The 25,864-nt window shown below is 36.9% G+C and overlaps 1 protein-coding gene across 1 annotated transcript in view; it reads right to left on the bottom strand.

Annotated features, from left to right (window-relative positions):
* Positions 1 to 18,374, bottom strand: part of FAM241A (family with sequence similarity 241 member A) — a 140,122-nt gene extending 121,748 nt beyond the window's left edge. The window contains exons 1-2 of the mRNA XM_064417220.1: positions 18,168 to 18,374; positions 17,435 to 17,540 (exon numbers count right to left, since the gene is read on the bottom strand). Coding sequence (XP_064273290.1) covers positions 17,435 to 17,470 — 36 coding nt within the window. The 5' untranslated portion in view covers positions 17,471 to 17,540; positions 18,168 to 18,374. The remainder of the gene's footprint in view (positions 1 to 17,434; positions 17,541 to 18,167) is intronic.
* Positions 18,375 to 25,864: the final 7,490 nt, after the last annotated feature.

Below are 25,864 nucleotides of genomic sequence, written 5' to 3'. Positions count from 1 at the left end.
ATCTGCTAGGAAAAACTCTAAACTAAGGAAGGATATGGAGCAAATATAAGAAGGATTTAGGTTTCTGCCCTCTTTAAAGAAGAAAATTAATTCTATCTCAAACTTCCTGTAGATTTAAAAAACTAAAAAGGTGATTTTATTCTATTAAACAGTGACAATTGAAAGATGAAAATCAAGTCTTGATTTTCTAATAGCACGTGTTCTGATACTACAAGATTTGTGGTATCTTTGAATATGGGTTTGAGGATGGACAAAATTTTCTAGCATTTATGTGATACAAGTATTTTTAAAATTTAGTAATAAATCTAACATGAAGGTATGCTGCCTTCAACAAATATTCCAGTAATCAGTGTCCTTTATTATATCTTGATGTATATCAGATACAATTTCTGTTTGGGATATTTTGGAAAAGAAACCATAATTACCATAACTCAGTGCTGATACACAAAATTTTGTTCTGTTTAAAACTTAATTAAACGCTATAGTTAGCCAATTAGTTACATTCCATTCATTGTTTCTCTCTCTCAAAAAATAAAGAGTGAATTAATACCCAGATTTTTTTTTTGTCTCTTTACACATTCTGCAACAGCACAATTTTAAAGTTTTCTATACACATACTGGATACAATGCTCAGCACACATGGAATGAGTCCATGAGTCATTGACTTTGGTGTACTTCTGGATTTAGGCAGTTGTAAACAGCCATCAGTGTAACCCATATTCTTATCCCATCTGAAACTTAGTGCCAAGTTTCACAGTTCTAATTTTGGCCAATTTTAATTATTATAATAACCACAGGAGGTATAATTTCTTCTGTTTGACCACAGTTTACATAAAAATGGTGGGGGGAGGAACCCTGTCATATATTCTTGGTGTTGAGAACACACATGTATACAGAAGAACTATCATTAAAATATACATTTATCACACAACCTTCACAAACTTCACTTACATTCACAAAAAGAATTCTGCATACCAAGGCCAAAATAACATGACAAAGGTGGGAAATTTGCACACACTCCATCCCTCATCCCCTTCACCACAAGACAACAAAATTTCCCCATTATTATTATTTAAAACAGATTCAAAACATAAAAAACCATTACAAAAGTCCATATGCTTAAACATCTTAATGAACTGGGACAACAGAAAAGGAACTAAGTTTAGACAGAAAAAAGTATACATAACTTCAAAGCAAATTTTTAAAAAATAAATAAGAAGAATTTGCAAGAGGCATGTCACAAATTTCCACAACATGACATAATTTTTGTCAGGATTCCTGCATTCTCCCATTTACTCCTCTACAGCAGTTGTTCTGTTCTTCCACCATCAGAAAGTAATGGAAAATGAGGGCCACAGATAATACCCTGATAGTCTAGAGAGCTCTGTTCTATCCTGTCAGCATTTTGATTTTGTGATTTTCAATTTAATAAAAAAGTAATGAAGTAAATGATAATTGAAATTATGCATAATCTTCCAGGAGCCTCTACAAATGTGATGGAGATTTGGTAAAGGTCTGTCATTAAAACAGGAAGTTAAGCAGCACAAGAATGCCCAAGGAAGCAAGAGGATACCACAGTGCCAGTAACATTACTGATGTTCTACAAATTTCCAAATAATTCAATTGCTTTTGAGACCACAGTTTGACAGGATACTCAAGCAGACATCTCCTATAAAGCTCACAGCATAAATGACACCTGCTTTAACATCTTGCTGTCTCCTATACAAGTTTCACTAGGCACATCATCCTTGGCAGTTACAAGTAAAAATCACAAGTTTCCAGTCTGTCTCTGGGGTTTATATGCTGTTCTTATTTCACAGGAACAGCCTTTGCTGCACTATCCCAACTGGGCAGTAAATGCTCCAGTTATCCTTGGGAGTTGCCTGCACAACCAGCATCATGATTTAATTTTCAGCAGTCTCAGTATCTAACTTTTCTAACCAGCAGTAAGAGACAACCTATTTCTATTCTCAGGGCACATCAAGTAGAAAAAGAAAATGCCTGTTTCTTCCCTTGTTGTCAATCACTCATTTTAATTTTATTGTCTGCTTTAGATAAAGGCTGAAAATTTTATACTTTGTAGTTTCTCTGCAAGGCTGAGAGCATAGGGACTACACTGAGACTTACTTCAACTCATACCATGCTTAAACACTCAAAATTTAATTTCTGTTATGTATTTATTACAATCAGAACTAAAACCACCTTCACCAGAAATTGTGATGACATAATTATATTGTCATATATCCAAGCATATCCGAGTTTGAGTTCTGTACTCAGCCAGAAACTTAGGCCTATGCATGCCTCTAGGTCTGAACCCTCCTAATTCTAAAAATAGATTTCTCACATTTTTCCATGTATTGCAACAAACTTGCAATCCAGTTAAATGCTGTTTATAGAAGAGAGATGAAGAAAATAAATTGTTCCATCTCCATGCATTCTTCTTGCTCTGCCTGAAAGCAAACAATTCTGCTTTGCTCATTGATTACCAAAATAGTTTCTTGATGACTTGTTAATTTGATAGGTCAGGCAATTTATTAGGTGTTTCCTGTGTTTCCAGCTACAGTCTGCATTGCAAGGAAACAAGTAGTGTCTGTGGCATGGAAGATGAGTCTGTGTCTGATGAGAGCCATGTGTACCAAACTCCCATTTTTCATAAGTGCTGTCATTTTACAGATGTATGACCCTCTTCTCCTGGTTACAGAGGAGGGGGGCTGGGGGAAGATAATGTACAGGGTTCAGCAAGAAACCCTTGTAGGCAGAAACACAAATCATGTCATGCAAACCAGAGCAGGCTACAGGAACATCACATCTCTTTGCAGAAGACAATAACAGATAGGACAGAGAAAGATGGAGTCTAAGATGATTAGGAAAACAGGAATGGTTAATGGATAACAGCAACGTGGCGCCAAGCAGTTCATTCCATGTCATAAAGATATGAGGCAACACAAACAGAGAGCAGGTAAAAGGTCTTTGAAATTCATCCAATCAATGCAGATGCAGATTTGTGTTCCCAGTATATTTGACAGAGAATAATACAGACTGTGGAGAAATTAATGTATTTCAAATTAAGTCTTTTGTTTTTTTAGCATCTCCTATTCTCAGCAGTATATAATTTCCAATTTGAAATTACAATTTTGCTTTTTTTGTTATTTTTTTAAACATCTCTTCTCTGTAAATTCTAATCACTTTCTTTTCCCTTCAAACCCAGGGTTAACATATATTTTAGGAAGATCATTCCTCTTTCACATCAGACCAGTAAGCTTGAGAAACACTCTGAAACACATGGCAGTAATTCCACCCCACTCCTCACCTCCTGTGGAGGTCCCTACTGTACTACTATTGCTGCAGAATTTGACTGGTCCCAGTGCACTCTGAAGACATAGAGGGATCAATGCTACTAAGCCCCTGATCAAGCAGGCATACATATATGTTGCATACATATATGGGGCAAATTGAGGTATCATACTATCTCTGAAGATTTAGAATTAGTAGGGAAGACAGACCAACCTCTAATTCTACTCAGCTTCATTTTCAGGCTCCTATTTGTGTTTTCTGTTTTAATACGAAATTACTCATAAACCCTCAAATTTTGGTCAGCAATTTGTGGCAGCCCAGTTTTGCAGTACTTGGCACACGTGTCACAGAGTAATAATCCTGGAAGAGCAGTGAGAAGTTAATTTGCAGTGATAAAACTGTAGAGACATCAGGGTTTACCATGCTTATACACAAAAAGTGCTTGAGACTAGCCTATGGCTGATGTAGCTTAGAGGTCTGAAGGAAAAAAAATCTCCTGGACATCCTCACTGTTCAGAAGCTTGGATCCCTGGCATGCACAAATGTGCAGGTACATTGTGGATTTCATACAGCCGTCAGGTTCTCAACAGAAAGCAATAAGAAATGAAGTGAGGGTATGTCAGCATGTTTTGAATCAACCAGAATTATTCTGAGAAACCAGCTAAAGAACTTCAGCTTTTTCATTTCACATAAACACTCCTTGTAAGAAAGGTGGTAGTGTGTAGCTGCTTTAAAGTGACCAACAGTAAGTGGATGTAAGTAACAGAAACCTGTTAGTATTGGATAACTTTCCAAATCTAAATGACAGAAAATACAGGAACACAGCCAACAGGCACTTCAGCAACGTGCTTGTTTTTCACTAAATCATCTACTTTGGTTGCAAGTGTTTATCCTTACTCAGGCAAAGATTTCATTGACTTCAGTGGAAATTCTGACTGTACAAGGAATGTAGAATTTTTTTCATCCTGTAAACAGAGGTTCTCTGGAATTGCAGCCTGCACATAATAAACCTCTGAAACAATTCAGACCCATCATTCTATTTCACTGTGAACAGAACTCCAGTATATCTCAGTTAACAATAAACATAGGCTCTCCTCCCAGTCCTATTGAAATCTATGGCAAAACTCCCAGTGACTTCAATAGGAGTTGTAGCAGACCCTGAGGCTTTCAAAGACCAGACATGCAATGCTTTAGTGTTCTGCCTCCTTTAGCTACAGGTCAAGCCTCTGGCTTTGTAAAATAAGGAGAAAAAGAATGTATTTTCTGCCTGGTTGATGAAAAAAAAAAAAAAGAAACCAGCATTAACAGGCATTTATAATAAAAAGTGCTAAATGGAGAGCACGAACCTCATATCACACAAAATCAATTTTATATACTCATCCTATAATAAAATCTGGTCAATATAATGCTTTCCCACATGTTCCAAATCACTAAATGACAGTTAATTATCACCATTTACCCAAATCAATTACATATAACATGCAAATAGATCAGAATAAGTTCTATCTAACGTAATATAAAATAAAGAATGTTAATTATTGCAAAGGTAAGACTAGAATTAAACATAGAATGATGTGTTTGCTAGATAACAAAGTTAGGAAAACAGGACTAAATCTCTGTATGCCATGATTACCTCACATTTGATAACACTGTCCAAGATGCTGTTGTTTATTCTTTAGATAAATGTCCTAATCAATAGATACATGAAGACAAAATAAGAGCAATCAAGAGGGGTGTATTTGCCTCTCTATTGGTACATATCTACTGAGGGCAAATAGAATTCTCATCAGCAAAACCTACTTTGAGTCTAATTTGCAGTTCTGATTTATAGCTTTTAGAAACATCGTGTCAGGGATATGGCAAAGATTCAGCATTTGCTTAGCTAAAAGATAAAGGGCTATAAAGGCAGCTGAGATATGACACAGAAAACAAGGTTTAGGATACTATGCTCAAAACTGTAGGTCACCTTTCTTCAAGATCAGAAAGAAGCAACATGTCCCCATTGCCCAAGAGTTTATGGAGAAAGGGTCTCTTAAAAAGAATAGTTGCTCTCATGTTTTTTGTCATTGACAGCAGGTAGAGAAAGTCCTAAAAAAATCACAGCTTTATGCCATTATTCCTTTAAAAATGGTATGAATATTCAATTTAAAGATAGTTGTATTACTAAAGACTTATTAGGGAAGTTTTAACACCTGAATCAGTATCAAGCTTTCACTGCCTATAAAAATACATAGGCTCTGGCAGGATGGAAATAGTCAAATACTTTTGATTCTCAGGGCCTTTTAAAACATATTTCCCCTGACAGGAATACCACTGCAGTCTAGTTTACTCCTTCCTCTAACACTTGATGCAAGCATCTGATGAATTTACTATAATCCAGAACAGTAAAATTATCTAGGTTCAAAAAACACAAAACACTCCCAACTAAATTTTCTCTCCCTTAATGTCACATAAAAAAGCCCTGAGGATTTAAAACACAAAACCAAAAAAAATTCAGTGGCCTGACTTGTAATCCTTGCTTTCCAGACAGTTCAGGACAGCTGAGAAGGGCACAAACTGTAAAATGAGACTATGAAGCTGGAGTAAAGGACAACAGAGAACTTTTCATAGTGGATTGCCACTATCAAATCCATGAAAATAAACTACAATCGAAGTCTCTTTTTCACTTTGACAAACTACCTACTAAGCAGAAATAAGCATGTAAAGAAAAGTTCAGCTCTGCTTAAGTCAGGGAGTTACTCATCACTCCAGTGAGGATTTCACCTTTTACATCTAAGAGAATTTGTCTTTTTCAGTGCAGGCAGCTGAGGGGGATGGTATGCATATTTTCTATCAGCTATGAGTGCAGGGCTTTTCCTGCCCATTAAGAAAACAGCTTCTGAAGACCAGACCCAAACATTCATTTTCTGTTCAGTATTCCTGGAATGCTCTTCTGCTTCCTTACGCTTGTTAACTGTTTACACCTCACAGTATCCTCTCTGTAAAGTGGTGTTAAAATCTCTCTCTCACATGGCTTTGATGACAATTAATATTTATGCTGATCTTTGAGAGACTAGAATGAAAGTTAGCACAGTATGCATGCCTAGTTTTGGTCCCACTGCTCAGAAAAGCCTGTACAAAGCTAATACTTTGCATTAGGAATCTTTCTGATGGACAAGGAATGAAACTAGTGAATAGAACTACTGATGTCAGATCAAAAGAGACCCTCTATTCACCCTATCTCCCTAATTTATTTTTTGGCATTATCTTTTTCCTTCCTCTCTCTCCAAGGCCCAAGGCATCAAAATTTACATCTTCTTTGTGTTCTACCCTCAAGAAGGAAAGGAAAGAGGGAGTAGGAGGGGAAAGTAAGAGAGATAAAAGGAAGAAACAGTTCTAGACGTCAAGCAGTGTAACCAATTCCTTCATGTTAGTCTGTGCTTTTGAATATTGTATAATTTATAAACTGGAAACACATTCTGCTTTGATTTTCAAACAGCAGCTGAAGTTGCATGCCTGTTCTAAGCCTTTTAAGGGATAAGGAAACTGATTGAGATAAAAAAATATTCACTTGTAATTCTTACATGATCCTGGTAGTGTTCCAGATTTCCATGGCAGGTGGTGTGGAAGGAAAAGGTGGTGGAAAGAAAGGATGAAAGACATTTGGAAGAATGCTTCACTTCTGTGAAAATGGATCCAAATTCTCTGCTTTATCACTAGAATTACACCATTACCTCTTGCTTTTTAAAGGCTTTGTAGTTTAATGGTGACATTAAGCAGAATAGCTGCTGTCAGGTATGCAAAATCATAAGACAAGATTTTCTGCATTTCTTCACAATTGTCATCTTGTGAAGTTCTGTTGTGCTAAAGGGCCATATTTTTAATTTGTGACAAAAGAGTGTGGTCTGACTTGCCATAATTTTCTGTAGTACTCAAGGTAAGCTTTGTGTTATAGCCCAGATTCATGGCATTCAGTAAAGAAAGACTGCTAAGGAAACTATATGCCAGTGAAAGCAGGCTGAAAACACATCCATCTGAATGAGAAATTCAGCCAGATAGTAAAGGAGGCCAGTGGCTACTAAATGATAAGCCTCTCTGTTTGCAAGTACACCAGAACAGGAGGCCTGAGCGTGGCTTTACATGCAAGATGTGAAATAGTTCTGTCCAAGCTCTCAGCCAGAGCAGCAGCGTAGGAGACAGGCAGTACAGGGATACTGTACAAGCTCAGCCCTTGAATTCTACCATGATAAGGCAGACTCCCAGGATTAACAGCCCTGTCAAGGGTAAGTCTCTGAAGTGCTTATTTGTTTAGAAGAACCACCTCATTCATCATTAAGGAGTGATAGAAATGGAAGTCCTCTGACACAGTATCTGAAATCTACCTGGATGTATGTTTTCTCAGTATCATAGAAAGCAGAAGATAAAATATTGCTATCTGGTTTTAAAAACAGTATTAAAATGAAATACATTACTTGTGTTTATAATGTCTGGTTTCTAAAAGATTTATTTTATTTATTTTCATGGAAATATTGCAAGCTATATTGAAAGTATGTACTTTCCATGATGAGCCGAAATATACTCATATGAACAATTTTAAGAACGGCAGTAAAATTGAAATTTACATCCCCCCTTCTTCAAAAAGAAACAGGTTATATTTTGAATTTCTATGAAGTTTAAATAGATGTTTCTGATAAGTAATGACACTTGTCTGATAAAATTATGAAATCGATTTTTTGTTAAGCTTCATTTACATAAAAAGTAAATTCAACTAAAAATTTGTAATATGAAAATACTGAACTACACATATGAAGATATTTACTATATGGAGTTATTCTATGAATTGTCCAATTTCGAAACCTGTTTCTGGATTCCTCAGATTCATAGCCCGTCTTTCCTCTGTATCTTATTGAGAATTACAGTCAGTAGAAAGAATCTAATAAAAACATTGTAAGAGCTGTGAATGACTTGTAAATACTTTTCCTGGAAACCAGAAGACTGAAATGAGGATGGTAAGAAGCAACAGAGAGTGAAGAATACAAAACACTACAAGAAATGCTGGGAGGCTATTCCTCACTCTGTTGGTGGTCTTGTAGATATTGGACCTAATTGGATGTTAAGAATTAAAGATATCTTGGTCTGTCATTTTGACAATGTGTGTAGTGAAGCAGGCTAGAGCAACACTTGTTTTACTATTAAGAGACATATATAACTTTTTTTTTCAGTTTAGAAAATGTGTCACAAAACATACTGGAAGTGCAAGCATAGGTTTGCAACAGAGTTGTGCTAGGAAATACTAATTTTCATAAATTTATAGATTCATCGAAAGACTAGAGATTATTGCATTCCAAACCCCACTGCCATGGGCAGTGACACCTCCCACTAGACCAGGTTGCTCAATTTTGTTATCAGTCCCATGTTTCCTAGACTGTTATATGCTGTTAAATTTATTAGGAAAAGAAAAAAAAAACAACAAACCAACCAAACAAAGCCTCCCTTTATTCAGTGTTTCATTAATTTTCTCACTCCTTATTTTTTTCCTGTGGAAGAAACACGTATAGGGTATAAAGAAATCTATTTTAAATGATTGTTCAGGGTATTGGCACACTCCTAATCCATATATGAGAAATCTGTTAATGGAGAATTTTACATATTTCAGTAAGAGGAAAGAATTATGCAGAATCACTGTCTTCAACACAGTAATGGTGTGACCAGAAATATTAAATCCTGCCAATAATTTGGCATCAGCATTGATGTTGACACCATTTTAAAAATTGGTAATATGTGTTGTGTTTGATGTAGTGTCAATCACTGTAGACTAGAAATCACAGATTTCTGCTATCATTCTGATTTTGTGTTTTTTAGAAAACAGCTGATTACCCTGGACTATTCAAGAACTGCTCCCTTAGAAAGCACTAATTAAGATACTGAAGAGTCTCATCTAATATTTATACTTCTGGTGTTGCACTAGATCATTTTGCAGTGCATGAACAGCGTCATGAAGAAGGAATTAGAAGCAGTATAGCTCTGAGCCTCAGATAATCCTTCACTGATTAGTGAGATTCGCATCATCACCTATTCTGAATGCACTCCTCTCAGGATGTTGATAAAGCCCTTCAGTATCACAATATGGACTTCCAAGCACAGCTACGGCTTTTCTACCCAATCAAAGTGAAACCCTCAGTTCACCTGGTTAAGCTAGCTAATCCTAAATCGGCTTTTAGATTGTCACTTAACAACTCTGAGGCACTCCAGAAGGATCCCGCACAAATCCTGTGGTAAATGAGGCCTAGGCTGAGTGAAAATGAACAAACAAAAAGCTTTAAAAATGGACAGCAAATTCTTTATCTAAGGCATATTTTTATTTCTTTAGAGTGAGAATTAAGATGTCAGGAATAGGACAGTTCTGTTAAATTGGTCTTCAAACGATGACATATGCCTGCTTAGATTTCCAATGATGACATTTGAGTACACATTAAACAGCAAACCGATGCAAATAATGTGCAGAGGGTTTGGTGCTTTGCAATTTTTGAATATGTGGGCTATGACTAACCATACAAAATTATAGGTTTAATAAAGAAATTGAAAAGTTCTGCAGTTCAGACATATTTGTTGGCTTTGAAAAGGTCTGAACAATTTGAATTTATTAATGAACTCCACAACATGAAGTAATCATCTGCTGATGACATTTTTAGCAAAAGTTACACTGCTATGTTAATGGCTGTACCTTTCAGAAAACTGTGTGCTGTCATCTAAGTCCTGCACACTACAGACACAGCAGTGAAAACCTTTCTTGCATCTGGAAGAAAATCCTGTCCCTTGTAGTCAGGGATCATGTGTAGGCTGGCTGCAGTGTGTCTGTAGCTGCTGACTGGCACTCAGAATGCAAGATAATGCTTGCATTTGTTACTGGAGTTGGGTAATAGACACTGCTCAAGCAGGTTTGCATTTAGGCTTCTTAGATTTCATAGGCTATACTGTGGCACTATTTCATTGAATACACTGCAATTTGCAATCTCATACTGGAATTTGTAGTAAGATAATAATACAGGGAATATGCTCTGAAATTATTTTAGAATTACGTGACAGCTGGAATTTGAACTTGCAACAAAGAATTACACAAGTTTTAAAGATCTCCCTCTTACAGTGAACTGAGGGAGCAAGATTCCCAGCACTACCTAACAAGTGAAGGCATTCAGAGGAAAATTTGTCAGTGGCAGAGAATAAAGGTCTTGCCATCTGAAGCAGATCACTCAAGTACCAATGCCAGATTAAATAGAAAAAAACACACAGAGAACTAAGTTTATTATCTTTCATAGTGAATTGTTTAGAAATAATAAATAGGATACACAAACACTATACCATGGTAGTTTATTTTGTCTTGTGGGAAGTTTTAACAGTTTCTGGGATTAAACGGCTTTCCCCTTCTGTGAAGGGTCTGATGTAAACTCTTGTACTGAGGCTTAAAGTCTTAAGGTTGTTAGAAGTTTCCATCAGTCAGTCTGTATGTCAATGGATAAAAAGTTGGTTGCTGATCTGACCTGTTCATCGCTCTCTGGAATGATGCCATCAAACTACAGATACATGTGGCAATGCTGGGGGAGGAAGGAGGGAATGGGAGAATAATAAGAATTATTTAGTGGGAAAAGTAAGCTCCTCTCTGCATTGAAGTCGGGACACTGAGGCAAAATAATGGAAATCTGCAATTTAATTTTTTGTGTGTGCATGCTCATTTTGCAATTGAAGCTTCTATTTTATAAATTCCTAAGAATGACATATATTTGCCTTTCTAACAGAGGAAATAAAATTTTAATTCCTGAGACAGGTTAGCACAGCCTATGTTGTTTAACATGATAGCTCTATGAGTCTGCTGAACAATATATGATTGCAGTGCTACACATAAATTCACCACAGACTATAAAAATGACTGTGAAAACTACAGTAGATAAAAGTAATTTTTAAGTTAGTTAAGGTCCATTTACCTGGATGTTAATAAGAACTACAGCACATTTCAAATCTATATTGAAATAATTTAAAAATTGTTCTCCTAGAATTTCTGAAAGCTGCAAAAACTTAAATCCAGCATATTAGCTTTTTCTGTAAACATGCTATAAATTTATTTCTGTGGATGCATTCACCATCTTTTACACAGAGATTGTTTAAATCAATAATTTTAGCTGCTTTTAGCTACTTTTTAAGAAATATGTTTAAATGACATCTAGAATTTTCTACCACCAATTGTGCTTTCAATCTTTAGATCCAGTTGTATCAATCTCTAAATACTTGTAAATACTAGAACAATTCAGAATTAAATTCTGAAATACAATATTTAGGCAACATATTTTTTTTTTCTCCCAGCAATGTGATTTTGCCTCAAGAAGTTAGCAGCAAGGGATTTGGAGTTTGTCTGCATTTTGGCAAACTTGGATTCCCGCCTCCAGAAATTCCCTTAATTAAGTTGTCAGGAGAGAGTATCTGTAGTAGGATTTAAACTAAAAATGGAAAGGAGATCTATTCTGAAGTATGAGAAACAGTGGGTATTACAGGCCAGACCCTGAGATTATGTTTAGTAGCCAGGCATTAAGTTAAGGTATGTGTAGGTAGTTGAATGATCCACAGAACACAGCTGTTTGCATACCAGTCCTGCTCTGCAAATTTAAAGGACCTGAAAGCACTGCTAATTTACATATTTTGAAATACTGGGACCATATTTAGAGGAGGCTAAAAGCACATCTGATTTAGGTATTAAAAAGATGCATCTGGAAAAGAATAAAACAAAAACTATGGTATATGTTCTGAAAGAGAGGCAGCTTTGCTCAATTAAGGGAAAAAATGCAGCAGACTCCAAAGGCATTTTCAGCAGCCATATACTTTGAGAACTGTGTTAACAGGCCTAACAAAGGATTAATTAATAGGATCTAGCTCACCACATTTCAGGTGACCACACTGAAGATGAGTCCCAGCAGACTTTTTCTGTACCGTCTGTAAAGAGCTACAAACAATTACTCATCTGATCTATTTCAACAGCAATTTCAGACTGAGGTGTCCTGCACTGCACTTTGCTCTGGGCACACAGCCTGCCAGCAGCAGCCAGCTTAGATGTGCACACCTGAGCATGGTCAGACAAGTCCTACTCTGTGAAAGCAATATTTCCTTTCCAGATGAGAATAGGCAGTAAGTCCAAAGAGAAATAAGTTGGTTATTGAGGTTTGTGATCGTACCCTTCTGTGCCATATAGGAAGTTTTGTCCAGCTCCACACCTACACTACCTGGTCTATTTTGTAGGCCATGGAACTTACAGCCAATCCAGTTCCAATTCCAGTTTTACTACAAGTGAAAGACTGCCTAATGCATGGGTTTTGAAAATAGCATTTGGAGGTCAGCTATAACTATCTGGCATATAGCAGGCAGGTCACATGCCACAAGTTGATGATGAAGGTGCTCAGGTCAGGGGTGCGTCTTGTCGCACCCTCTTTGTAGTTGACCAAAACAAGCCAATAAAAGTTAACTAGGTTAATTTTTATAGCTCTATTAGCTGAATGCAGAGTTTATCATTCAGGAGAAAGGTAGTATCATGATAGATGGAAACCAAACATTAAGCCCAGACAGCACAAACAGAAGCCAAGCATAGGTCAATGGACAATCAAATCAGGAACAACAATGGTTTAGGAGTGATTGGGGGCATAGTTCAACACACAGGACAAACTCATTGGCTTGCAGAAAATAGAATGCTCTTTTGGATTTTACTGATTATTATTTTGTTTTTCAGAAGAAAGAGCTGAGCCTTTTGAAACATGTCAACAATTCATTCCTTGTCACATTTTCCAGAGGGAGGTGAAGAAGTCCTATCACAACCTTTGTGGTAGGTCACTCTGTGATCATCATTATCTGACAGAGTAGAATAATTCTGTTACACAATGGTGTAGGTCATAATCCCCCCTGTCAAGAATCTACTACAGAGAAAATGGGTCAATATACAAAGTAGAGCAAATCAGCAGAAAAACTGGGCCCAAACCATGTCACAGAAAGTGGTTATAAACCAAGGCATGCTTATGTCTGATGAGATAGATGTTCTTGGCATTGATTTGTTGGAAGATTTCCCTATGTGTCAGTATTCAACCAAACACTTTGGAATAGTGCTAGGAATTTATATCCTGGGGATGCCATCTTTTAGACAAAATAAAATCAATGTCCCAGCTAGTCAGGATTTTTTATTGCTTGTTCCAAAATAAAATTTCTTTAGCTCCGATCTTCATCAGCTTCCAGATCCTGTAATAACTCATTTCTCCCTGCAGTTTCACTTAGGACTTCAAACCTACATTATGGTCCAGTCACACTGTGTATGAAAAAGTGATTACAAACTACCACTGCTCTTGCAGCACTGCATTGCCTTTTAGTATCACTGAATCTGCATGGATTTGTATTTTGTGATAAATGCACAAAGAAAGGAGCATAGTACACAATAATATGGCTACTAGCAGTATGTTCCTGTAAAACATCCATTTACCAACGACTGTTAAAAGGATCTTTTGATTTCATTAATCTGTTTTGAAACGCTTCATACTTATGAGCAGATCACATTTATCTGGCATGGGCTGGAAACAGCTTATTTAAAGGGAAACAACAAATTTTTATTCACTAGTATATTACAATGTTACCATTGTAATATATTAGTGAATAAAAATAAAACCCCAACCTAGAACTGCTAAAGTAAGAGGAGGCCACGTTTACCAAGTCTAAACACACACTTGCAGGAATGAAGTGAATGTACTGTCTTTTAACTTGAAAAGAAATGAAGAGAAGGGAAAGGCTTATCTGTATACAGCAAGATGTTCTGGAACAGGTGAGAGAGATAAAACTTACTGATGTTGCTGCCTGCTGTACCAGATGCATTTGGCAGTTGCACAGTGTCCAGCTTACATGAGCACTCTATTTATTTGCACTGCATATGTTCAGTTGTTTTGAGCAAAAAGTTGCTTAAAAGTCAAAGATATGCCCATTGAGTGTGTCAGAAAATAAATGGTGGGGATTTTTATATGGTTGTATGATTGTCTAAACTAGAAAGTGCTGTAAATTTAATTCCAAGGTCCTAATTTCTGGAAAATCTCAAATCAAATATTGTCCTGAATCTGTTTGGAATATAATGTGCCTAGATTTGTGCCATCTCCAGTCTATCAGCAATCCAGAGTTGTCAGAAATAAAACATCTCAGGGCAAGTTTTAACAGAAACTCTATTCCAGGTGATAGTGGTTTTCTGGAAAGCTGTTTCAAAATACATTTGAAAATATGGATAATGAAGATGCAGTTTACTAAATCTGTGGGGAATTTTTCCATTGATATCTTTTGATACCAAGTCTGCATCCGGTAATGCAATGAACCTTAGGCGTTCAAAATCCATATAACTTTCGTGCCCATGTATTTGCTTTGGAAAAAAAAAAAAAGTAGCATATACTGTGCAGTTTTTATCTAAAGAGACTTTTGAACAAAATACAGATGTCCACACAGATTAACAGACACTGTTTCCTTCTAGTCTCTCAAGCCCATTCCTAACAGCAGCCTCCCCTGAATAATTTTACCCATGCAAACAGGACTGGCACAGAAACCTGAATCTGATTCCCTGCCCATCTCCTTCCCTGCTGTTTCATCATGTTCCTCATGAACACCAATAAGAATTTAACTGGGGGAAGACATAGGTACATTTCATTCTGAAGTAATAAACCTAATTCTAACCACTCTAATAACACACTAAGAGACACAAAATAAAATAAAAAAAAGAACACCAAACTGCCAAAAAAGTCAAACCCAAACAAAACCAAGAAAGCACATGCCTTAAGATAGGTTTCTAGTCCTGGAAGAACCTGCCTTTTCTTGCCAAATTTATCAGTTAAATGTTACTTACTTTAAACCCATTCTTAATCTATTGTTCTCTGTTTTTTCTAAGATGCACCTCCCTGGTCATTATATGGAAGTGACCCTATCATAGTGAAGAACTGTAAGATGAGGAGCTGGCAAAGGAAATAAATAATCCTAAATAAGAACAAAAATATTCCACTGAAGGAATGCAGAATTCTATTTACATCACTGGCATTCTGGAAAGCTAAAGTTTTTCAAAGACACTACTCATGCTAGAGAACAGAAGACACTTGTGGGCATTTAAAAGAAAGCTGGGAATTTGCCTTTGGAAAGTTTGCACATGTCTGTGGAAACTCACAAACTCACAAGCTATCCCATCATTTTCAGGCATCTGTGATTTTCTTCCTTCAACCACCCCCTTTTTTTTTCTTTTTTTTTTTTTTTTTGTTGTTGTAACATATGGAACTGTCACTTCAAAACATGCCCTTGCATTACTATGAAAAGCATATTTCATTTCTCTAATCCTCTGTGGCAGCCAGAAAGAAAATATATTTCAAAACTTACTTTGTTTTTGTGTATTTAAAGGGATAGGCTGAGCTTCCTGTAGTGCCTCAAACTTGAAGCCTCCTCACCAATGGAATAAAAATGGCTGGTAAGCATTGCTTTTGGGCTGCAACAGTTTCCATGTCTGGTACTTAAAACTCAGCTAACCTCATGATTGAAAGGACAACCAAGGAGTAAGGTTAGCTGTCATGGCTTTGGGATTGAAATGTCAGTATCAAAAGTCCAGGAAGAAGTGTGGCGACAAAAAAAAGAATCTCCAACTTCAGAACATTTTATGGTATAGGGCAGAAGTAGCCTTTCTCTGACTCCATCATTTTGTGTATACATTGTGCTTGAGCAATTTACCATATAGTCATACTACAGAATTTTGATATTAAATATGAATGGTGAAAAAGTTTCCAGGTGGAAGGTATTACTGATACCAATATGCATTACAAACACTAGGATAATGCCCCACTTATCAAATTATATTTAAAACCAGAATTGCTTTATAAAATTATTTTCTTTGAGTTCATTACAGAGCTCTGAAGATCTTTACATTTTTAGTTTGCACAAAACCCAAGCATTTTTCCAGAAATCACAGAAAATCCCAAGGCACACAAAATGTGCTAACATTATATATGTTATAGATACACCTAAAAATAAAGGAACTACTAGTGGCATTTCTTCGAAGTGCCTCCAGCTGCTTCACAATTTTCAGATGAAAATACCAACTACCTGCCATGAAAACACACGTGTGTAAACACGCATATATTGGAAAAAATCAGGGCACTACCACAGCTCTTTTCCACTTGCAGGACATCCCTCAGGGAGAAGCAGTTAAGCTATTCTAAAGTCTCAGATTGCAAATGTTATTTGAATGCAGACAATTTGCCTTATTTTCCTTCTCACATGCTGCTTAACCTCATCATTAGCAAGACAACACACAGATAGCCATTAACAGCACAACATATTAAAGAAAAGGGGTAATTAAAAACAATCTGCACAGAGACCTTGTGATCTCCTTGCATAGTTGTACACACTGACATTGAAACACATCTGCCCAAAAAAAAATTAAGTATCCTTATTTTTATTCCTTTCAAAGTTTCAAACTGGAACTCTGAGTAATTTATAGTGAACTGTACAAATAATTTCAGTGTAATGAATGGGCACAACAAGGTTGAACATGTGCAGAGTTATTTGCAGGCCCTTCTAAGTTACTAGTTTATAATGAGTCATCTCCATTATAACCAGAGAAATGCTATTGCTAGTAGACTTTTGAAAGCACCTACAAGAATTCATTTTTGCCATTCAGGCTTAACATGTATAGCTCAGTCTTTGAACACACTGGGATGTTTATATAGCTGCATACATAATATACTGAGACAAGGTAAATCCCCACTTTTCTTTCTTGTCTTCAGGTATTTTCTGTGCTTTCTTTGTCTTTGTCCTTCTATTTGAATTTTGCAATCCTAATTCTCAAAACCAGCTGAAGAGTAAACAGATGCTTTGTGATGTTTAAAAAAAAGGCAGATAAACAATAAATTGCATCTAATGCAAGCTTCTTTTGCATTTCTTCCCTTAAACCAAATAAATTTATAGTGACAGCTTTTCTCAGAAAAAATGAAACACCAAGAAAAAATGTACAACATTAAATTATTTTAACTGACTAAAGAATTAAATGCCTGTTCAGTATCTTTGATACATGCTCAAAATCCTTTGTCAGAATTTTCTCAGTGTTTTTTTGCTCACTGTCTGTTGGAGTTACCTGAATATTTTCAGTCAACAGCTGCTGAAAAGACATCCCAAAGGCCCATCTCTGTCACTGCAGTCCATTCTGTGGGCATTCTGTGTCCAGCTGCTCCTGGGTCTCTCTGTACATGAGAAACGCATCACTTAGATTGTGCACTTTCGTTCTGCTTCTCTCTAGATGGCAGCATTTGCCTTAAGGAATTCCATCTAGATAAGCTTGTCTCATACAGGAATAACAATAAAGGCTCAAGAAAAATAGTGCTGGGAATCAGAAATTCTTAGCCATAAATTTTAGTTCAATTTTCACACTTATCACTGGTTTGGGTTTGTTTCTTCCCAGTTTTTTTTTTGTTTCTTTTTTTGTTTTGTTTTGTTTGTCTGTTTGCTTTGATTTTGTGGTTAGTTTTATTTTTTCTGGTCGTTTTTCTTTTTTGTGACAATTCATAAACCTTTACATTGATAACTGAAGCAAGCAAGGAGATTCAGTTCAGAGACATAATTTACATTGTCAGGGTGGAATAATCACTGCATAATCAGCCTGGGCCCCACAGCTGAAGAGGGATGTTAAGGTACCCAAATATATCCAGAGGAGAGGAACAAAGCTGAAGAATGGGCTAGAATGTATGTCCTGTGGAGGAGTGACTAAGGATTTTGGGTTTGTCCAATTTGGAGAAAAAATAGGCTGAGGTGTGACCTCATTGCTCTCTGCAGCTTCCTGAGGAGGGGGAGTGGAGAGGAAATTACTGAACTCTTCTTCCTGGGATCCAGCGACAGGACACATGGGAATGGCTCAAAGCAGCATCAGGGGAGCTTTAGACTGCACTTTAGGAACCATTTCCTTGCTGAGAAATTGGTGAAACACTGAAAGAGGTTTCCTAGAGAGGGGGTAAAAGCCCCAAGCCTGTCTGTGTTTAAAAGAAATTTGGACAATGCTCCGAATAGTCAGCCCTGAGGTGGCAAGGCAGTTGGACTTCTATGTCCAGTCCAACTAAAAATATTCCATTCCATTCCATTCCATTCCATTCCATTCCATTCCATTCCATTCCATTCCATTCCATTCCATTCCATTCCATTCCCTGCTATATTTCTTCTCCCTATATTCTACTATCCCACATATTCCTGGTGTTTTCTCCTTATTACAAACAGCTGGGCATTTTCACAGTCCTTACTGTAGTCTTTTTCATCCTTAAAGTAATTAATTAATAAATCTCTTATTTTTACAAAAGTTTCACTGAAAACTGCATAATTTTTTAACTGTAAGAGTATGAAGATGTGATATCTCTAGCCTCCATTAAATGAAATAAATGAGAATTACATAAAATGGAAAAAATCAAATTTATGATTAGTGTATTTTTTCAACTAAATGCTTTTAATAAAAAAAGCACACGTATTTCATTAGGTGTATACAACATAGGTTCTTGTTTCCTTTCAAGCAGGTCATAACTACATTATATATCTCTCTAGTAAATTTCTCTCTCTGTAGCCCTCTCTGAAAAGAAACACCGCAGTCATAACGAATCTTCTTTTTTTAGTGCATCACTACATGTATTCACAGTAGGAAAAGTATGCTATCAGATGTGGTAATTTTTTAGTAGACATAAATAATTCATTCCCTATTTACCACCTATTACCACGTGCATTAACAAATTTTAACAATGTGCCCGTTTTTCTAACTTTACCATCAGTCAGGGTTTCACTGCGAGCTCTGTCTGTACTCAACCTCACACAATCCAGAGATTTTTTTCTTTAAATGAGTCCCATCTTCATTTTTCTCATGATGCCTCCCCTCCTTCTCCAAGTTTGCATTTGCCTCTTATCCCCCTAAAACTTCCTGACTAAAACTGAGCCAATGGATCCTTGGCTGTCAGAGCCGTAGTATGTCCCTGGACAAGATGTGTCTACTTGAATATACATCTGCAAAGGCCACAAAGCAAGGGGAGATGTTGGCATTTCATTACCTTCTATTAGCAACTGAGAAAAGGAGGAATATATTAAAATTTAAAAAAAAAACCCAAACCTAAATATAGAGTACAAATGGGCCAAGTGTTAACTCATCTAGCAAAATATGTTAAAGTAAAAGCATAAAAATTTAATGCTGTAGCAGTTTGATCCAGCACTCTTATTTCATCTGGTTATCTCAGCCTCATCTGATGAATGCCTAGCTATTCAAGAATTTATTTTCCTATCTCTCAGGAGAAACTTCTGTAATTATTTTTAAAAATAGTGTTGTGGATATGTGGTGGCCAAATGCCTATTGATCATGTGGAAAGATACATTCTTCTTCTGACTTCAAAGGCCACAGTGCTGTCCAAGGAACTAAAACTGGCAGCCAAAATACCAGGGAAGAAATAGATAGGGGTAAGGACAGAAAGATTGTATCTCAGAGAGCAGAAAATAAACTATCATCTTCAAACTCTTCATTTAAATTACTGCAAAGGTACAAAGCTACTGCAAGGTGCCAGACTTTCTGGAATATCTTTTGAAGATAATAAGAACTATTTGAATAAATAGGCTATAAATTACTTGAAAAAAACATCTATAAAGTCACAAAAGCAGCAGTTCTTTCTAAGGCTGATAGAAATGCAGAGGTCATGTTTAATTTAATAACGAGGCAATCCATGGACATTAAAACAAATGGCATACTTCAGATACATATTCAAAGAAGGCAGAAAAAGTCATCATATTGAAATCAGATGCCATGTGCATCACACATAATTTCTTCCTGTACTGTGCCTCTACCCTGCCCTGTTTTTTCCAGCTTTAGAAAGCTGTTTCTGTTTCTTGTCCCTCAGTTGATATGATCCAGTTAAATCCAAGCTTTGGAGACACTTGCATGAAACAGCAGTGATTACTTGATTTCTCAGCATATAAATCTCACTACAAAACTTAACTATGCAGGACTCTGTTCTGAGGTAACTTTTCCTATATAACTTTCTTGCCTCAGCTGCTATCTGCTGAGAGCTGCATTAACAAAATACTGTCAAAGCTGATCTCCACAGAACATATTAAACAACTGTTTTCCCAGAACAAACTGATAAAGCAACAAAGGTATTAGAGCTTTACAGCAAGCAGGGCCAATGTAAGTTCCACTTCAAGCAGCTTTTAATTTCTAAAAAATTAAGGCTGCAAATAGCTTTGTATCTGTTTGATGCAACCTGTTTAGAGAGGAAGCCCTTTTTAACTTGCCAGTCTGCCAGCTATTTCCAGGTTTTGGCTTTATCTTTGCCTGTTGAATCTCATCAGTCTGATCTGAGAGTAATACTAGAGTATTTCACATTCATCTCCTGAGTTTATGTCACCAAAAAGGAACCCCAAAAGCTGATGGGAGGACAGATGGCTGCACAGGCTCTGTGCCCTTCTGAGGGCACAGCCATGTACATGCACAAACCCCCATAATATCCGGAGTCCTCTCTTCAGATGTTTAATTGCTGACACCCCACCCTGATGCATGTTAGAAAAGACCTTCATCAGGAACTCTGACAAAGGCTTTACATATTAGTGAGGATATGCTACTGCATACACAGTTTTTATTCCTTGCTGGTTTACCAAGTAAAACGCCACAATGTGGCATTTTGAACAGCTACCACCTATTACTGGATGGAAATTTTGGGACACAATGTTGGGGCACAGTTGCCAATTTGGCATCAGTTTACTACAGTATCAAAGGGAATACATATTATAGCTGCAGGTGAGTAAATCTGAACAAGGTACTAGATTTTAAGGTCTTTAAATTGTGTGGTTCTGTTAACTAGAAAAGGACCAACATAAGCAAATATTTGGAAAACAGGAAGAATATTAGTCAAACTGATTCTCATATACAATGGGTGTCTTATTAAGATGTGAATTTCCTGACCTGCTACACATAAAAAAAAGCTCTATTTCAAAGTCATTACAATCAGAGAATCAATCCGTATCTTGCTTTACTAAATTGATTTTTTTTTGAAAACCTGAAAAGGGTGTTTTGCACTGCTTCATAATTTTGCCTGGCATTTCTTCCAAGAGCTCCAATTACATTTATTGAAACACTGTGAGAACTTTTAAAAGATAAATATGTAATTACTGTTCAATACTATCCTTATAATTTACAGATATGCAAAACAGGTGATGCTTGTTTGCAGCTGAATAATATATGCATATACATATAGAAAAAGCCATGAAGAAGAAACACCAAGTAATATATTTGCTCTTGCACTGTTCAAATAAAATAGCCACCTGTCCTCTGGAGTGTTTGATGCTGCATTAGAGTTGAAGACAGAGAATGGAGCTTGCAAAGTAGCCACCTTATAAGTGATCTTAAAATCTGCATTTGTTTGTGCAACCTGATATGCAGGATTCCAGTTAACAGACAAGGCTCTGTGTCACCGGCAGATGCAAGTTTAACACTCTGTGATCTTTACCAGATGCTCTGAACTGGCTCTGGTCTTGGACCTGTGACAGTTTTGCCTATCCACTTTCATATGTCACCAGCCTCTGCTAGCAATTAAGGGATTGTCTTTACTTGCAAATGTATAATTTTTACATACTCTTTAGATGACTGACCTTGACAAATCAGGAACTGATCCCACACCACTGTACTCCCACTGGCCAAAAAGGAACTGGTGTGAATCAGTATATGTGAAATTACTATTTTGCTCTCAGGCTATTTAATTTTATCATACTTAATTTAGGTATTTAGTGCATATATTTTTTCATTTTGTTTAAAGAAAATTATAGGAAAAAAAATTCCTTGGCCTTAACAGTGTGCAAACACAGAGCTAGGTTGTTTCCTATTGGTTACTTTTCTTTACCACTAACAAATACTTCTGGCTTCTTCTGTATATTTCCATTAAAATACTTATAGCAATGCACTTCTATGTGTTCCTTAAGGCTAAAGAGGTTTTCTTCTTCTCCCCTCCCGACTTCTATCTTTAAATAAAATAAAACTGAATACATAATTACTTATTGATTGTTATAAAAAAAAGTTACTGCTTTTCAGCAGACCCCTTTCTCCTTTGAAAAAATGCTTTCAACACAGGGAATGTAGTGTGGAAAAAATGGAACATGTGATCACAAAATAACAAGAGCTTACTAATAAGTGTAGTGATCAAGTGATACTGAAATCACAGAAGTGGAATAAGAATTTAGACAGATAAACACTAAAGTCATGTCTCCTATCTTTCATGGACACTTAAGAGACTACAAATACCAAGAAGGCAGAAGAGTATGTTTATAGGACCCTGATGGTATATGCCATAATAATTTCCACATACTGAATCTCTTGAGTTTTTAAAACTGCATTTTGATAGTTTGATCCAAGAGTTATTCATAGTAAATTGAGAACTCTGAAGCTTTGCAAAAGACTATAGCTGCTTCTGCCAGTAAAAATATAAGGTACAGACCCCACTTGGCTCTATTCATTGTTTCCTGACCCCCTCCCCCTCTTTTCTGAACGCTTTTTTGCTCATCTTTTCCCTGGGACATTGCACTGCAGACTGATCTATGAAGATCACATGCTTTTTATCCATTAATAGCCTATGCCAGAAATACTTCAGCTCTTCCTGGAGCTAAGACACAAGGCTGTCAAGACAACGGCCTGGCTGCTCATTTGCTCCCAAGACAGTAGGCTTCACCAGCATTCCCAAACGTGGCAGCTGCACAGTTCTGGAATGGCATTGGCCTTGTCAGTGCCTCTCATCTCCATCACACAGTATTTCACTACAGGCCCAGGTGGATCAACCTGCTTCTGAAAGGGCTGCCAAGAATGTTGTGGTATAGTTTTGCACAGCACACAGTAGAACCAAAAAACCATAAAAGACTATACCATCCCCATCCCCAAAATTGTTATACAAAGGTTGTTGTTTAAAGATGATGTATAGAGAGAGGGTTGATTCTCTATAAGGAAAGACAACTCCAATTCCTTTACCCATAAATATTGAGACAAGGAGTCCTGCATTGTCCATATCCTAGAAATCCCTTGGGCTTTGCAGGCAACAGGAAAAGAGATGTGCTCCTTGCTGTCTAACATGAGGAAGTGATTCAGGAGGTCATTTTTGCAAGCTGAGCTCTGCCCTGACATGGTTCTAGAGATCTCCCTGACACGTACCCACTCCAAAGATCCATTGGCTCCAAGCAATTGAGAAGATCCACATTAGCTCCAAGTAAATGAGAAGAACCACCTACTCCAGAAGTAAAAATGTACAGAAATCAACAGCAAACTGAAATGCCTTCTATGAGTCATGATCCATTCAGCTGAGTTTCTATTTTAAGTTTCAGGGTTTTCATTAAAATATAAATAAATTTTGTAGGTTCTTAGGCCATGAATAGGCCATTTCATAGGTTCTTAGACCACACCTTCTAGTGATCACATAGCAAGCTGCCCAAGTCCATATTCCCCTGAGGGAATATGGACTTACTAGTTGTATGATTTGATGGAGAAGGTCAGAAAAGCTTATGCTGACAGAATTTACACCTGCAAAATAGTGGTCTCCAAACGTTCAGCAGTGTGGAAAAATTGAGCTTTAAAAAAGATAAATGATCTTTCCTATATAGAGCTGGTGACAATGGGCTATTTTCCTGCACAGGTATCTGGAAGTTGTGGAGTTACCTCTATGAGGTACTAAATATGTCAACAGAGAAGCTCTCTGATCACTCCCTGCTCCTGTGCTGGTCTTCACTCTTTTTTATTTATCCCTCTCCTTGTATGCACATTTCTCTGCTACATGTTCCACCAGGAAATTGCAGACTTTTGGGTGCACTGAGACATCTTCAAGCAAATGCCCCTTCACAAGGGGAAAACACCACTCTTGCTTTTTACTCAAAGTGATGAGAAATTGTTTTCCTGATGGGTTCTAAACCTGGCCTCTGTAGGCATGAAAAGTATTAAAATTCACTCTAGCAAGAGCATTATTATGGAACATAAAAGATATTACTACATCATTTGACCATTCTTCCTGGGCAAAATATTGTGTCCATCTCTTGACAATTCTGAATAGTTTTGAAACGCAGAGGAGGGAAGCATAACAAAAGACCTTGTCACTTCAAAAAAACATGACAGAGGATAAAATTATGAGTTCTTATTTTCCCATCCATGTCAAGCAGGAATACTTTCCTACTTTTCCAATCTTAGTATACCTTCAGGATGTAGCTGAGGAGTCTGTGAGAGGCCTATATGATATAAGCTATGCAAAGTCTCTTGTATGAATTGAATTTTTAAGCCAAAGATAAGATGGTGCCTGAACAAGAAAATTTGATTTATACTCTGAGAGGGATAAAATTATGGTGAGAAAGGGCCACTGGAGTACAACAGCTCATGGAGCAACCAGAAAACAAGGCTATTTTTCCATTATTTTTGCAAAGTCAAGGTAGTTAGTTGCAACTGACTGAATGTTTTCAGGCAGAGAGAGTGTTTGTACTGATCACACAATTTTTGAAAAGTCTGGTACTTCTATTGCTAGTTAATATTTCTATCAAGACACTGCCTTAAGGAAAAGGGGGTTTCACTGTGCTGGACATTGCACAAACAGAGAAAATATGCAAATATTTTCCTGACAAATTTAGAAGTAAAAAAAAATATTCTGGTTTAGGGTCAAATTCTCTGCCTACACAAATCCTCTACTTTGCAGATAGAGGATACAATAGAACTAGTCATCTTCTGTTTACAGGTTGAGATAATAATTAACAAGCACATTAAGCAACATTGTATATGGCATCACTAAAATCACCCATATAAGCATGGCAGCAAAAGGGTGTGCCAAATTAGGGGCATACTTTTTGTGATTTTCTCACATCATGACTTCATAATGGAAAGAAAGCCTAATTTAAGGACAGGAACCAGTAGAGGAGTTAACTCAGACCAACACTGGGATGCAAAGCTGTTAGAAGCAAGGTAAAATGCCACATCTCATCTCTATCTGGAGTCAGCCTCAGTCACTAATACAGAACTAACCTCTGAAGTGCATTCTGGTACTTTGGGCCTCTTTCAATAAATCTCAGGAGAACAATTCGGAGGGGAAGTTTTTCCACTACACTGGACTTGTGATAAATGGATATGACACAAACCTAAATTGCATAAATTAGTGTCTTTAAATGGCCCCTTCACGGTTTCTCAGTAGCAGGTAAAAATAGAGATTTATATTTCTCTTGCAATCAATTTCACTTCAGAGCAAAACAGCAAACTGTTTGTGACAGGTGCTTACTGAAAGAGGCTGAATACATACTGTGAAGTGTAGATGAATCTTACCCCCTCTACTATCCAAAGTTAACAGGAACTCAGGGAGACTGAACAAGCCCATAAATCAGATTCAGTTTTTGAGGCAGTGTGTGCTCTTTGATTTTCTATTGTGAACGAGAATAAATCTGTTGTTTTGCCTCTTTTCTGTGTCTGCCTGTTTCAGCAGGTAGGAGGCAAGATGGAGTACTTCTAGCCCCATTTTATCAGCAAGATACTCCAAACAAAGCATTTCTGGGG

Source organism: Passer domesticus, chromosome 4, assembly GCF_036417665.1.
Source record: "Passer domesticus isolate bPasDom1 chromosome 4, bPasDom1.hap1, whole genome shotgun sequence".
Classification (NCBI taxonomy): Eukaryota; Metazoa; Chordata; class Aves; order Passeriformes; family Passeridae; genus Passer; species Passer domesticus.
Note: the sequence above shows the minus strand (reverse complement) of the source record. Positions and strands in the feature narration are given on the sequence as shown.